The sequence below is a fragment of the Bombyx mandarina genome, chromosome 11, assembly GCF_030267445.1.
Source record: "Bombyx mandarina strain Sakado chromosome 11, ASM3026744v2".
Classification (NCBI taxonomy): Eukaryota; Metazoa; Arthropoda; class Insecta; order Lepidoptera; family Bombycidae; genus Bombyx; species Bombyx mandarina.
The window spans coordinates 19,597,201-19,613,005 of NC_143218.1; the positions used below are offsets into that span (position 1 = coordinate 19,597,201).

The 15,805-nt window shown below is 37.8% G+C and overlaps 1 protein-coding gene across 1 annotated transcript in view; it reads left to right on the forward strand.

Annotated features, from left to right (window-relative positions):
- Positions 1 to 2,341: 2,341 nt before the first annotated feature.
- LOC114251740 (uncharacterized) overlaps positions 2,342 to 15,805 on the forward strand; it is a 59,699-nt gene continuing 46,235 nt past the window's right edge. Inside the window, exon 1 of the mRNA XM_089731156.1 lies at positions 2,342 to 2,466. Coding sequence (XP_089587282.1) covers positions 2,389 to 2,466 — 78 coding nt within the window. The 5' untranslated portion in view covers positions 2,342 to 2,388. The remainder of the gene's footprint in view (positions 2,467 to 15,805) is intronic.

The window sequence follows — 15,805 nt, forward strand, 5'->3', positions numbered from 1 at the left end:
TTGTAATCCCACTGTAGTAAATATCACCACCACCACCACCCTGCCAATTTCTGTTGTGATGTGCGTTTCAGTTTTAAGTTTGGAGCAACCGTTTTACTATGGAACTGAACTCAAAGTGGGAGGCGGTATTTACGTCAATAGACTCCGGTTACCACTTAACCCCTGGTGAACCGTGAGCCCGTTCACTAATTTGATCAGTAAAAAAAATTACGAATAAGTTTGAAGCGTTTAAATTCAACTACCACTCACATTTTAGTTCACATGGTACTGGTAGCACATGCTATGTTAACACAAACATTGCCATTAAGACATCTTGTAAGACTGTTATTTTAATACAACACTTTAAGTTTGATTTGATTTACATTCAAGGCTCTCCAAGAGCACATGCAAAGACTGCGTGTTTAGCTCTACATGAGCCCCGGGTTCGTTTATGAAATGTAAAATTATATTTTTACAGAAATATTCCAAAAAAATATTCTATTTCAATAGCTTCTACCGCGTGGATATTTTTGTTAGGTTATCCAATGGTACGAATCTAATTTTGCCGTTTGAAAGATGTAAACGCGAGATTATCTAGTGAATGTGGTTACAGAGGTTCCGATTTTGCTGGACTTTGCCTTGATAAAATAGGTCCGTTAGATGAGCATCAAATATGTGGTGGAAACATGGTTACAGCTACCTGGCTGGTTCCACCTTGCAACATGACTGAGTGGCACGTAAAATGGCACCGGGGTCACTCATCACGGGTCGATTTCTTTTGAGATGCAACAATCTTCGGTACATTAGAAGTATTTTTCATATATTTCCATTTTACAATGAAGCTTTTTTTTTTTATTGCTTAGATGGGTGGACGAAAAATTACATTTGTTTCTATAAGGTTACACTTTACATTGACGGAGCCAAAACTCTTACAACTCTTACAAGGGGGCGTCAATTGTGAGCAGTTTTTAGTGGAATCTGTATACCCTTACAAGAATGTACCACAGGGTGACCTATTTATCCCGTATGGCTTACAACACTCGTAATGACTATTAAAACCGACAGACCGATTAAGATAGTTCCGCACGTTTTAAAGATATGTTAACCACTTAACAACAGGTAGTCTATGTGTCCGTCGCTTATATTTGAAAATTATTGAAAAGGTACATGCAACTCTTTAAAGATAAAGAACAACTTTTCAACACACGAAATTGTTCTTCCATATCAAATTTAAAATTCTAGAAATTTGTTTTAAGTAATAGATTTTGTTAAAATCGTGTCGACATACGAAATGTCAAGTGAGGAACAACTGCTAATACATTTTTGATTGTGATTCTAGACAAAATAAATAAAGCATTCAGAGCTAAGAATTCAAAGGTGATTCTTTTGAATCCATTCTAATTTAGATTCTATATTTATTTTGCTAATTCAATCGAGATTAATTTTAATTTACGCAATATTTTTATTAAATATTTTGAATCAAAAATACACAATGCGGTCGACATGTAGGGTCCAGTAAGGAGTCAGGAGCTGCAGGCGCTTCCACTCGACCATTTGATAATATTCTGGCTATATACATATTAGCGGACAAGCTTACGGCTCGCTTGGTGTTAAGCTCGTACCGGAACTCATAATCCCAACAATGATCCCGTCTCCGACGCTTAGACGTGATGCATAAATCTTAATTGTTTCAAATTTCGATTAGGTATGAATCTTTCAAAGTGGAATGCATTACTGCTGTGCTGCGGAAACGCATCAGACACAGACATCAGTAACAGTAATGCACAAAACACGCAATGTACGTTAAACACTAAGAATTCGTGTAATTTGTCGTCTTCATTTTCGTTACTTTAAAACCATTGATTTTTCGATGAATTTAAAAGTTGAATCCCGCTTATTAATCGATACAGCATTCAGTTTTGATAAGAGCATTAATTTAAATGTGCTCTTGCGGTAGGTAGGCTATAACGCTGTGTCTGGGTTATAATATATGGCTGTTCGTCGCCGGCAGGTGTTACTATAAAAAGGTTGAAATGATAATAAGTTCTCTGGTTATGTTCACACCGGGTATTAGAAGTGTTCTAATTAAACTCATTGCTTCTGAAGGTAGACTAGGACGTGGTGCCCCTGATGGTAGATGGTAACGGTTACTCATAAAGATCAGCAATACCAAGAGCGCAACAATAGGCTACCCACTCTTGCCAGTTTTCCAAACCGGATCTGAAGAAGAGCGTATCATAGCGTTCAGGAAACGCTATAGAGAAGAGTTCACAGCACGGTCGGAAACTATGTGGTCCCAAATGTAAATCCCAAAATATGTATGTAAATTCTTATAATTTAAAATGTAAATTAAAGTGCATATTTCAAAATAATTGTAATGCTTAATAATAATATTTTTAATAATTACAGATGAATCAACAATGCAAAGTGTGTGGAGAGCCCGCGGCAGGCTTTCATTTTGGAGCTTTCACGTGTGAAGGATGCAAGGTGAGAGCTTTAATATTTTATATCTTTTTTCAATGCATTATTCAGTTCATTTATAAATATTATTAAAAAATAAATGTAATAAATCCTTGAATTTATTTAAATATTCCATTGTCTTGCAACTACAATGAGACTTAGACTCTGTCAATTATTGTAATTACACATTTATTTTTATTACATTTAACTGAGCTGAATATCATCACTCGATGTTTCGGTATACAGCTGTATCGACTATTGTACTAAGGAGAGTGTTCTTAAAATATTTTATAATCTTATCTCAACGCGTCACATGATCGATGAGGACCCGATTAACATATATACGTGTGAACATAGCGATTGCAATAGGATATTGACTTATTTAATGTTGTTAAAAAAATACAAGTGTGCTCATTTGCGATATTTCAATCACAGTAGTAAACAGTAACAGTAGTAGTAACATAAAGAGTGTTGAACATTCATTTTGAGCTTAAAAATATATTTTTAGCACATCATAATTATTTTATTATTTACTGGAATAATTAGACATATTCTATCACAATACATAGTATTCTGAATAATGTCGATATTTAACATTACCAGACCGTGTATAAGAAAATATACCTATTATTTGTTCAATAAGCCATAACAAGTTATTTTTTGTTGTTAACATTAACTACAATATTGTGGACTCATAAAATGAGACGGACAAGCATATTACATTTCTCCCATGAAAGACGTTTAAGATCTCCATGGAGGCTAACTGATGACTATACAGTTAGGTAATGAGCGTCAGGGAGGAGAGGGCCGCGCCGCGGCGATGGGCGCATCGTATGCAATTTGGGCGTCAGAATCAATTTGCGACTTTTTTGTCGCACTGCGATGTCGGTCCATTAAATTTGCTGGCCTCGCGCTACGTAGGGGTGGTACCGTAGCCCATTATTTGTTTGTGAGAAAATTATAAAAAAATTGAAACGTAGGATTTAATGATTTTAAAGTCTTGTTGTAGTTGCAGACAAGGGGCCTGGCTCTGCCTCTGGCATTGCTGACGTCCATGGGCAATACCAAGGTTATCGATACGAATGAATACCATATCGATACTGGTTATTTGATATTTTGACTTCTGTTTTCAAATAAAGTGAATTTGAAAGTGTTAAAGCAGGAATTGATTATAAATTATCAATCTTTCATTAAAAATAAGTCAAATAAGAAAACTAAAGAGAAAGGTAGTGGTAGGACGTCTTGGAAGTCCGCACCGGTAGGTACCACCGCCCTGTCTATTTCTGCCCTGAAGCAGTGATGGGTTTCGGTTTGAAGGGCGGGGCAGCTGTTGTACTGTTAAAAGTGAAACCTTACAAATAATTTCCCAAAGGTGGGTGGCGGCATTTACGTTGTAGATGTCAATGGGCACCGGTAACCACCTAACACCAGATGAACCGTGAGCTCGTGCATCCTACTAAACAATTAAAAAAATTACAATTACGGTAATTATTTACACAACTTCAGATAATAATCCGAAAATGTCGTATGTAGCTAATAAAATGTGCCATCACAATGAACTTAATGAATCCGACAAGTACATTACGCCCTCTTTTATTTATATTCTGGCATCCCTGACAGCTTGTACCCATGAAGCGTTCTTTAGTCGTAGCAGTCGGACGACGGAATATGTAAAGAAACGAAATTCACTTTGTTTCACGATGTCGTACGGAATTACAGTAATTAAGAGAATTTCGTACGATTTTGAGACTTGCTCGAACATATACTTTTTGGGTCGTTGTAGTGTGAAATTACCGGGAGTAAGTACTGTGAATCGGGTTGATATAGACGGCGATAAGTCCGTCGCTCTCTGAGAGGTTTGAGGTGCAAGTTTCAACTGCATTGCGCTTGTGACTGTACCATATTTTAAACGAATCCTGCTTCACGACATCAATACTCAGTACAGTCCCTTCGTGACGAAGACGTCGTCGTGGGCTAATGGATAAGACGTCCGGTGCATTCGTGTTAAGCGATGCGCCGGTGTTTGAATCTCAGGCGGGTACCAATTTTTCTAATGAAATACGTACTCAACAAATGTTCACGATTGACTTCCACGGTGAAGGAATAACATCGCGTAACAAAAATGAAACCCGCAAAATTATAATTTGCATAATTACTGGTAGTTAGGACCTCTTGTGAGTCCGTGCGGGTGGGTACCACCACCCTGTCTATTTCTGCCGTGAAGCAGTAATGCGTTTCGGTTTGAAGAGTAGGGCAGCCGTTGTAACTATACTTGAAACTTTAGAACTTATATCTCAAGGTGGGTGGCGCATTTACGTTGTGGATGTCTATGGGCTCTAGTAACCACTTAATACCAGGTGGGCTGTGAGCTCGTCCACCCATCTAAGTAATAAAAAATTAAAAAAGACGGTGACATTTTACAATTGGTTCTATAGTGTCAGTAGAAAAAGAGCACCACCTGAGTTTTTCCCATGTGTATCGTAAAAACGACTATGGAATTTACCCAAGAGCCTGAGTTAGCGCACGAGTCCTGACAAAACTGAAATAGGCACCGAGCTACCAGCAATCACTGAACAACCAGCATGTCTACGCATTCTGAACTAGGCGGAACATACGAAAGTAATTCTTATTTCCATGATAACGAGAGCCCCCGCCGCGAGACCCCGCCTGTCCCGGTCATCGTTACAGTATTCATTGACTCTCGTATAAATTGTCATTTGTTATAAATCTACGTATGAGACTTAACAACAAGTTATTAATGTGTGAGATAACACGTGTGGTGCAGGAGCTTGGGATCGTAGCTTGAAGCGCGGTCTGATGCTCCGTGATGTTACAGGCGAGCACTCTGATGTTTTATCCGTGTAGATATAGTGCGACTAGATGAGGCCGTTGATATAAGGCCATTACTAAAACTCGCAAACTATTGTACATATATCTGCTATTGCGATTACATGTGCGCAGTAACAAGAGTAACGAAGACTTACGAAATTTTACAGATTAAATACATACTTTGGAGGAGTATTCACGGAAGATTTCAGATAATAATATGTCTTAAATAGTCCCACATAATAATATGTTGAACTATTTTTTACTGTAAAATAAAATTCACGATCTACCTGATGAGAAGTTGTGATCGCCACCCTTCTATTGTTTTTTTTATTGCCCTTGTAGGCAGACGAGCATACGGCCCACCTGATGGTGAGTGGTTACCATGGCCCATGGATTTTGGCAATGCCAGGAGTAGAGCCAAGCCGCTGCCCACTTCAGATCGTTTCAATATTCTGCTTTAAAAGAGAGAGAAAAAGATAACAGAAAAGTATCCGAGCTCCTTGACTACACAAAACAAGGCGTAGAAAATAGGAATTTATGTGACTGCATGTCGTAAAACATAATTATCGATCCAGAATATAAATCAAGAGATTATTAGTGGGCCCACAATGAGAGCCTTGTCGTCGTAGCTTTACGGTCGATGCGACAAGAACTGTTAGGAACCCGATCAATGAACTATACGAATTGTCCTACTTTAAGTGTACTTTTACTGTATTATATGTTTTCGATGGTGTAATGTGTGATGAAAATCGAGTCCTTAAGTCACAAGTTTCTTCAATAGCAAATGTTAGCGACTATAAACTATTAGTTATAACAGATGTACGAACGACTTGTGAGCGTTGATGAACCGTTAATGCACCACATTGATTCTGCAAAGCACTGCTCTTGCCAGTGCTAGCAACACTCCCGGTATTAGCCCCGTGAGTTCACCTATACGTCCAAGATAAGCTGAAATGCCTCTCAAGGCTATTAGCATAGGTAAGGGAAAAATATATAACTATATAATTACAGAATATTAACTGAACCGACAGGTAGACCCGTGCGACCACGTCGCCGTGGTCTCTCGCATGGAGACCTTCACAATACAATTAATACATATAATAAAATATCGCGTTTTCATTAAACACGTTAATAATGAAATATAAAAAAAAAAATTTTTTGTCGTATAATACTTTTTTAAATTAACGAAGGTCATAATTAAATGCGATGTCTCAATTTGCAAATTAAGCTGTTTTTAAATATATTGCGTCTAAGTCATTAATGCAAAAACTTAAATTTATTTTGTATTACTAAATTATTCATTTCGAATATTTTTGTTTTGTAAAAAATGTATTTCTATAGTAAATACGAACAGATAAGTACCTGCAAGAGATTACTCGAAGCGTAACGCCGTCTGTGGTGGCAAGCACATCCTTCACTAGTTTGAGATTTACTGTTCGTTGCTGCGTGTTCTAGTTTCAACTTATTTTGTTCTCATTAAAATCAATTTTTAATACTTATCTCTAAATTGTATATTTTTGTCTCAAGAATGCAAAGGTCAATCGAGAGTCCGAGGTATCATTGAAACATTAAAAATTGAGCTTTTTTAGCTAATAAAGTTTTGTCCAGTTATTATTAACTTTTGATCGTGCATATAATGTTGTGATCGTATAGTAGCTAGCACCGCGCTACCTATATCAGCCGCGAATCTTCATGTGTTTCAGTATGAATGGTAGTGTGTGTTGCGTGAGCTCCACGAAGCACTTAACATCAGGGGTGCACTGAGACCGTAGGTTCACTTTTTTGCCCTTATAGGCAGACTTGCGTACGGCCTACCTGATGGTGAGTGTTTATCGTCGCCCATGGACTTCAGAATGCCAGGGACAGAGCCAAGCCGCTGCTTACCGTTAAGTACTCTCCACAAGCCTTCTTTGAAGAATAATATGTCGTAGCGCTCGGGAAACACCGTGGAGGGGAACTCATTCCAAAGCCGGATGGTAAGTTTACGACATAAAGAATCGACTGAGTATTGTTGCATCACATGTCCGGGCGAAGTTATTTGTCGCCTGCCGCGCCTGCACATTCCTGTTGCTGTTCCAAATAGTTCTTGTCCAGTAAGTACCCCGACGGGCGGACGACGTTGCAACTCACTTAAAAACCAGATAGCCAACTAAATTATGGATTGCCCGCAAACTGAGATCTAATTTACTTACCAACATTTACCGAAACTGATTACACGATTAACATAATTAAGTATTTATTCAAATCAGTAAAACAAACATACCTAGTTCTGAGACGCGTGGGCGTTTCATTAATATGTTAATATCTCCCTTATTTTAGAGTTTCATATTTCGTTAAATTTATTATTATTTCATATTTCATTACTATTTTAATTTAGTACTGTTACAAAGGGCGGTACATGATATTAGGTATTTTTATTATCGATTTGATTTTCAGAGATAATTACTTAATTTTATTAGAAAATTAAAATGTGAATTTTAAAAACACGTACGATATCAGCGCTTATACACCGGGCTAATGATATTCTGTCTGCAGATAAAAAATACAGCTATCTTTTTACAAAAAAAAACAGAGCGCGAGTTTCCAAAATAGTTCTAAATGACATTTGAATGCTAAATGCAGATGGGCTCATTCTAAAATTACTCGAACCAGTTATTGAATACTAGTGTCACGCTAGGTGTCATCGCCTTGTTTAATTCTGCCTTAGAACAGTAATGCGTTTCAGTTTGGGCAGTCGTTGATTGTAAAACTGAGATCTTAGAGCTATTGTCTCAAGGTGAGTGGTGGCATTTACGTTGTAGATGTCTATGGGCTCCGCTAATCTAACTAGGTGGGCCGTGAGCTCGTCAATCCATCCAAGCAATAAAAATAATTGTTTCAAATTAGAAGACGCTCTTTAATATTACGTTGTCACGTTGTACACATTGTTTATTTGTTAATTCAAAACATTGCCGTGCATTCGGTATTTAGCAAATTTACGTAACAGAGAAAAACAAAGCAATAGATGTGTTTTCTTACTATAACACCACTCCGACATTTAAGCCCATGACCCTATCCATGATAGAAGACCAGCGCGCCATAAAAGTGTTCAGTCAATCATCTAGTTCGGCGGTACGACGCCGGATCACCAAGCTTGACATCATTTAACTTGCTTTACTAATTAACCGTAGGTGTTTTATATTTGGTAGTTACAAGTTGCGAGCGACGATTTACGACACTTATAAAAACTTAATTTGGGTGAAGAGTACACATAAATTATAATTACAGTGAACTTACAAACGTTTCATCGGAGTTACGAGCTTAGCTTGGAATTCTGTAGAGATGTTAGTTAGGCGTGATATATGGGCGCAGCCGACACGGAATAAATTTAACGTTTTCTAATTAATATCGTGGACTTTTTTGTGTTCATTAATTCTAAATTGTACGTATCTAGGCGTTATTATGTGCGTTAGTGAAATTCACGAAAATTTTATTGCGTCTTTAGCGGTCTCTGTAATTAGCGTCAACATTAGTTGTGGGGCGTCATGTGAGCCCGCACTGCCTGCTTACGTAACCTAGGGGTGATACGTTTCGGCTTGAAGGGTGGGACAGAGATATGGAGACTTCACCCTAATTAGCTGAATGTCGATTTTCTTTAGCAAAACTGAGCTTAAAGAAATGTATTCTGTATTTCCACATAACACATGTTATACGTGTGTTTATTAACATATTTTTTTAAATTTTAATAACTTTACATTTAGGTTAAGCTGTGAACATAAGTTTATTGACACACAAACTAGTATGAAATGATACATATTAATTTCATATGTAAAACACGGCACGTGTTCTGAATTGTAATTTCGAAGGGCCGTTATCAATATTCATTTAATTCGAATAGACATTCAGAACGATACTTTGATTAATTAATCGATTTTACGAAAATTACAACTATTGCTATGAATATTTTTTCCAAATACCTCGTTTCTCCGCAGATTTGGAAGTGAAGAGCATCACAGACTTATAATATCTTTTGAAATGAAATATGTTTTGATCGATGGGACAGCTAACAGAATCGTTTTTAGAAAAATAAACTTCGACCACATGTTTCAAGATGGATGTTTGCCTTTATACACTGGTGTAAAAGCGCTCTGTTAAGCACTTAATATGAGGCGGGCTGTGAGCTTGTTCACGGATTTGATCCAGCAAACGCTAAAATTTAAAATAACGCATCAATAGTGTTGATTGTGTGAGCAGTTTACGTCCATTATAATGCCAGGCAATAAATTAAGTTCAAATATCCGTTGTTTTTCTCGAAATGTAATTGTAATATGGCTAGGCTTAGAACGAGTAGAATAAATTTCTCCGGGGTCGAGTGGTGTGGTGGTCATCTGAGCGGACATCTGAGCGTTCAGTGGGTCCGCTCGAAGAGGTTTCAAGAAGAAGCCCGGGTTTGGGCGAGTTCTCCTCAAGTCTGATGGATGGCGTTAATTAATAATGATCTCTCGAGTACAACTAACGTTTCAGTGTTACGATAACGATTAATAGTTTTCGATAAGATAAGTGCAATTAATTTGTTAACAGATACGATGATGTCTTCGAAATTGCTTTCCATTCGAGTCTAACGCTATTAATAATGTCAATATGTCGCCAACAGGTTACCGACTGTTACAGCAACACTTGTAAATCTAATTAGCATTAAGAACATTTCGACTTTTAAAGAGTGACTCGTTTATTATTATTTTGTTAAGAGGATCGCACACGACAATACTTTTATTATTTCATACCTAATGTTGTGTGTTAGTCTTATTGCAGTTTTCATGAACTCGGGTAACCACTTAAAGTCATTGGGGCGTGAGTCTGCCGGTCTCACAATTCACGACTCATATCGCGCTCCTCTTAACACATTCATAATTTCCTACTTCGTTAAATTATTTTTGGAATTTCAAAGCAACGATCAGTACAGCATTAAATAAAAATTAACTTAATTTATACACGCGGCGTCGGTCGCCGTATGTATTTTAATGACTTTTAATGCACGTACGCCACATGAATTATTCATTTAACCATTTTGGCACACGAACATACATGCATACTCGTTTTCCGTTATATTTGTACTTTACATCGGTTTTGTACATAGAAATTATTGTTTTAATGTGTTCTGAGCAAACAATGTCATTGACACTTTGTTTGTAGAAATCATTTAGTTTAGTAGGCTTTTGCATCAATAGGTCTTCGAGTGCGGTCGGGTCGAACCCGCCAAGCAGATCGTTTGCGTACTGAGGAAGATTTAAAGCTGTTAGCAGTTTAGTCTGGTACCATATGAACTGGTACATACGTATACACCTAACTAGTTTTCACACCGTTCACTCAATGTTAAGCCGTACTTCTAAATCTCAATGGCTTCGTATAATAACGATCCAACCCTTCACACTAGAATGCACAATTGGTTAGCGCCTGATATTTGGCCAGACGATAGCTAATATTTGACAGCACCAATCCCGTCCCGGGACAGCTCAATCATTGAAAGGGAGAAAGTAGAAATGAAGGAAGACCGCGAGGTTTAATTAACCGTTAAAAGTGTCGAATTATTATACATACCTAGTTTTAAAGATCAATCCGAAAGCGTGTCTCAGCTCATCACATCCGACATCACTGTATTGATCTGAAGCGGTGCACATAGTTCACGCGAGCCAACGGTGAAAGTTCACACGCTCAATAAATAACATAGAAACGGTGTCCGTCGGTCAGTCCAGTGCTTACCACGAACTTTCATTTCCATTGTGTCACTCGATGGGTGGACAGGGCGATATCGATTTTGATTATCGATTATACTGCTATGCTATTTTGTGTGTCGTGATCTTATTTATATTTTTCTTATAGAAAATTTTATCGGGATTATGTAGTACGTTTTTCTCTTTAGCGTGTAGCGATCTAGAGCTCAATTTGATAAGTTCTAATATGGATATGAGGAATAAAATTTTACTCGTTCGAGATCATAGAACCTGCGAACCTAGAACTGAATAATCGATTTTATAAGCTTAAGTATGCAGGTTAGATTTCAAGCGAATACCGGAAACCAAGGACGCGGTTATTAATGCGATATATTGAAATAACATTTTTTCGGAATTTTAGACCAGCATTCACGATTACGTTATGGCAAAAAAAAATGGTTTAATAATGATGACATTTCGTGCAAACTCAGATCTTAACATAGCTCAGGCGCCAACAGCCACTCGAGTGTCTCCAAACACATTTCATACTCGCGAACTGTCAAATTGGTACACGAACTAAATGTTAATAACAGGAAAACGAAAGCAAAACCGCGGCTGCAAGCATATCTAGATGATCGAGCGTCTTCTGTAACGGGAGTCCTGATCATTAAGTCCATTGTTCGATGTCAAAGAGACTCTACCCGCGCGCGGCCGCGAGCTACGTTCCATACGACATACAAACATTTAGTTAGACGGAACGACGCGAATGATGGGAATATGTTACAATAATAGCTTCCATATCTTCCATGTTATATTTTCGCCATGCAGCACTGCTAGTTTTCAGCCTGAACGGTTAGAAAAACTTTATGTAGCTGTAACTAGTGTATCATTTGCTGTATCGTCTATGAACTACGGTAGGAGCCTCGTTGAGTCCGCCGCATTGCCGGAATATTTGAGGAACATTGACCATAAATACCCTAAGATCTCATGGTACATATAAAAATCGTCAGCCGATTCTACACCATTCATTACGTACGCTGAGATGTTTAATTACGTCTCAGCTATTTAATATGTTTCAAGTTTCTGGCTTAATGCAATGTCTTTAGTTAAATCTATACTAATATTATAAAGAGGAAAGATTTGTTTGTTTGTTTGTTTGTTTCGAATAGGCTCCGAAACTACTGGACCGATTTGAAAAATTCTTTTTCCATTAGAAGCCGACATTGTCCCTGATGAACATAGGATACTTTTTTTAATTTTTTCTAATTTTTTTTTTTGGTTTAATGTGTGTTTTCATGTTTCCGAAGCGAAGCGAGGGCGGGTCGCTAGTCATAATATATTTTTTAAAATATGACTAATATTTATTTTAATGTCAATCAAATCAAATACAAAAATATGAGAATAGATTCGATAGTCGGCACCTTAGATCCATACGTCTAGCCAATCAGTATCCTTGTTAAAAATTATAATCAATTCTATCACTTTTGTTGCTTCGATGTGTCACTTGTTGAAAATTAATGAAATGTTAAAATTGATTTGTATAAGTAATGCAAGGGTTCTTCATATTATGCGGTTACGCTACCTACTTGGTTTAAGATTTAAACTTCTAACAAGACCTTATTAGAATTTAAATAACTGGTGGTAGTAGGTGGTGGTATGACCACTTGTGAGTCCGCACGGGTAGGTACTACCACCCTGCCTATTTTTGCCGTAAAGCAGTAATGCGGTTCGGCTTGAAGGGTGGGGCAGCCGTTGTAACTATACTGAGACCTTAGAGCTTATATCTCAAGGTGGGTGGCGCATTTACGTTGTAGAGTCTATGGGCTTCAGTAACCACTTAACACCAGGTGGGCTGTGAGCTCGTCCACCCATCCAAGTAATAAAAAAAAATTAATTAAATAACTAAAACTACAAGCTTTCCATTTAGAAAATGAAATTTAATGAATGAATGAATGATTGATTTATTTATTTCAGACAACAACAACAAGTCCATATGTGTTAATGATGATGTCAAAAACTGTAAATCGATCAGATAATGTGAGATCGGCTGCAGCTCGGATGGCGACCTGTTGGTGAGCTGAGTGACGCGGCGCAACCTAGGAGTACTTGTTTTGTTTCTTTCTGTCATGTTAAAAACCAACTATCAATTATAAAGACGATATGTTTTCACTATTTCTAAATTACGTCGTGTTTATTATTAAAGATGGCAATCATATTAATTTTCAAAAATAGTTTAAAAACCTATTTTAATTTTAAGAGTCCCCAGCTCTCATCTATTGGGATTACGAAGCTTGTACGTTCAAATAAACACTTAATCAGGAGAGATGTAAAGAGAAATAATTACAGGAATTAAAAAAATATATAGGTAAATACAGTTTACGTAATCAAAAAATACAGAACCCTAAAACTACTACGCGCATGAAAATCAGTGAGTGTATGTATGACATTTGACGCCCACGCGTGATCTTTGTAAATCATGTGAGGTAAACGCACACATTCAAATCAAATCATCCGTGACCACTATAATATTATTATGAAGCTATTTTAAACGTCGAATTTTATTATTGCCTCTCGAGCCATCCAGTATGCCAACCAGCTTTTTTTTATTGCTTAGATGGGTGGACGAGCTCACAGCCCACCTGGTGTTAAGTGGTTACTGGAGCCCATAGACATCCACAACGTAAATGCGCCACCCACTTTGAGATATAAGCTCTAAGGTCTCAGTATAGTTACAACGGCTGCCCCACCCTTCAAACCGAAACGCATTACTGCTTCACGGCAGAAATAGGCAGGGTGGTGGTACCCAGCCGCGCGGATTCACAAGAAGTCCTACCACCAGTAATTATGCAAATTATTATTTTGCGGGTTTCATTTTTATTACACGATATTATTCCTTCCTCGTGGAAGTCAATCGTGACGTGAGTCATTTGTTGAGTACGTATTTCATTAGAAAAATTGGTACCCGCCTGCGGGATTCGAACACCGGTGCATCGCTTCAACACGAATGCACCGGACGTCTTATCCGTTAGGCCACGACGACAAAGTCGATTATATGCAACACTCTTCAGCTGAAAGACACGATTACTTCGTGGTAGAAATGGTCGGTGCTGCCTGTGGAGGTTAAGAACTGACCGTCATGTCATAAGTAGTTAGGTAAATTAATATTTTGTTATTGTTTCTTCATCGGGCAAGTTATTTGTGAGTACGTACTAATTTACCTAACTTACATATTTCGAAAGAAATTTCTAGCTACTTATATTGCCCTTGTACGAAGACGAGGATACGGCTCAGTTGATTGTCATTGGTTACCGTCGTATGGACGTCAGCAATGCCAGGGACAGAGCCAAGCCGCTGCCTACCGTTAAGTACTCTCCACACTCTTTTGAAGAAGGATATGTCATAGCGCTCCGGAAACACCGTAGAGGGGAGCTCATTCCAAAGCTGGATGGTACGTAACAAAAAAGACTGAATGAACGCAGTGGCTCCAGATAGTATGGATGAACTCTGCTCTTAAAAAACATAAAGATTTTAAAGAAAAGAAAATAAAAACAGTTTTTTTTAATTCTGTGTACAGTAAGATAGCTTTTTTAGCAACACGATGTTATAACCTTTATTTAGGTACTCAGATATAATGTACATACTTAATATAATAATAATATATGTGTTGTACGTTCTACTTGAGATATTATATGTGATTAGTTCGCGGCACAAATAGGTCTCCTGCCCATTGCAGCGGTGAGCACGCCCTGCCATCATCACAGGAACTAATGCTACTCTCGACGTCGGTGGTCCCTCCACCTCCACCTCCGGTGACTCGTGTTTTCGAATCGACATGATAACGGATTTGTTTTATGAATATTATTATTGTTTGTTGTTTGAAAGCTCTGTTTTTATTGTTTTAAAATCTTCTGTTTTATGCTTATGACATATGTAGTTTTATTGTTTGTACTATATAGTAATATCGTTGTGAATTAATGTGATGAAAATAGTATCACTGTTTTATTTAGTCATAATGTCGACCGTTGAATAAGCTTACAATTCATCCCGTATGAAGTGGTTACCAAGCCTATAGGCATCGCTACGTGAACGGCATCAACTACCTTGAGACATGAGGTCTAAAGTCTCAATTGATGACGTCTACTTTATATCATTATCACGAATTAAGGACGTCTTCATAAAGTGACGGTCCCATTCTTGAATAGGAACGCATAACTGCTCCAATAAGCAGGGACGCCTGATCACGTATTGCTTGTTTGCAGTTCACAAAACACGTTGTTGGATCGTTCTATCGTCGTAGCGGGCTGTGTAAAATTAACATATAAATAAAATATAAATCACTAAAATCGACAGTAAAACATTAAATTCCCTCAAACGTCTGATTAATGAAAATTATTAATCCAGTCATTATCATTCATCATCATTATTCATTGGGTGTCAATTTGTTTCATTTCATTTGCTTGAGGATCAATTGCCTGATTGGTATTTTGTACATATTGTAACGCGCTGGGGTTCAGGATTAATAAAAAATCTACCGAAGTACAAGTTAATACTGTATTAGCACTTAGAATACTTAAAACACTTCACAAACACTTTAAAATTCTCGATTCGCTTCTTCCGCTTCGCTTCCGGTGATTAGCAATAGGCAGCGGCTTGGCTCTGCTCCTGGCATTGCTGAAGTCCATGGGCGACGGTAACCACTTACCATCAGGTGGGCCGTACGCTCGTCTGCCTACAAAGGCAATAAAAAGAAAATCCTTCGCTACTTCGCTTCGAGTAGTTCCGATTACTAACTGACTGCGTGCCATCTCCGCAACGCTTTTAGAGTCGAGACGAAATCCCTAGAATCG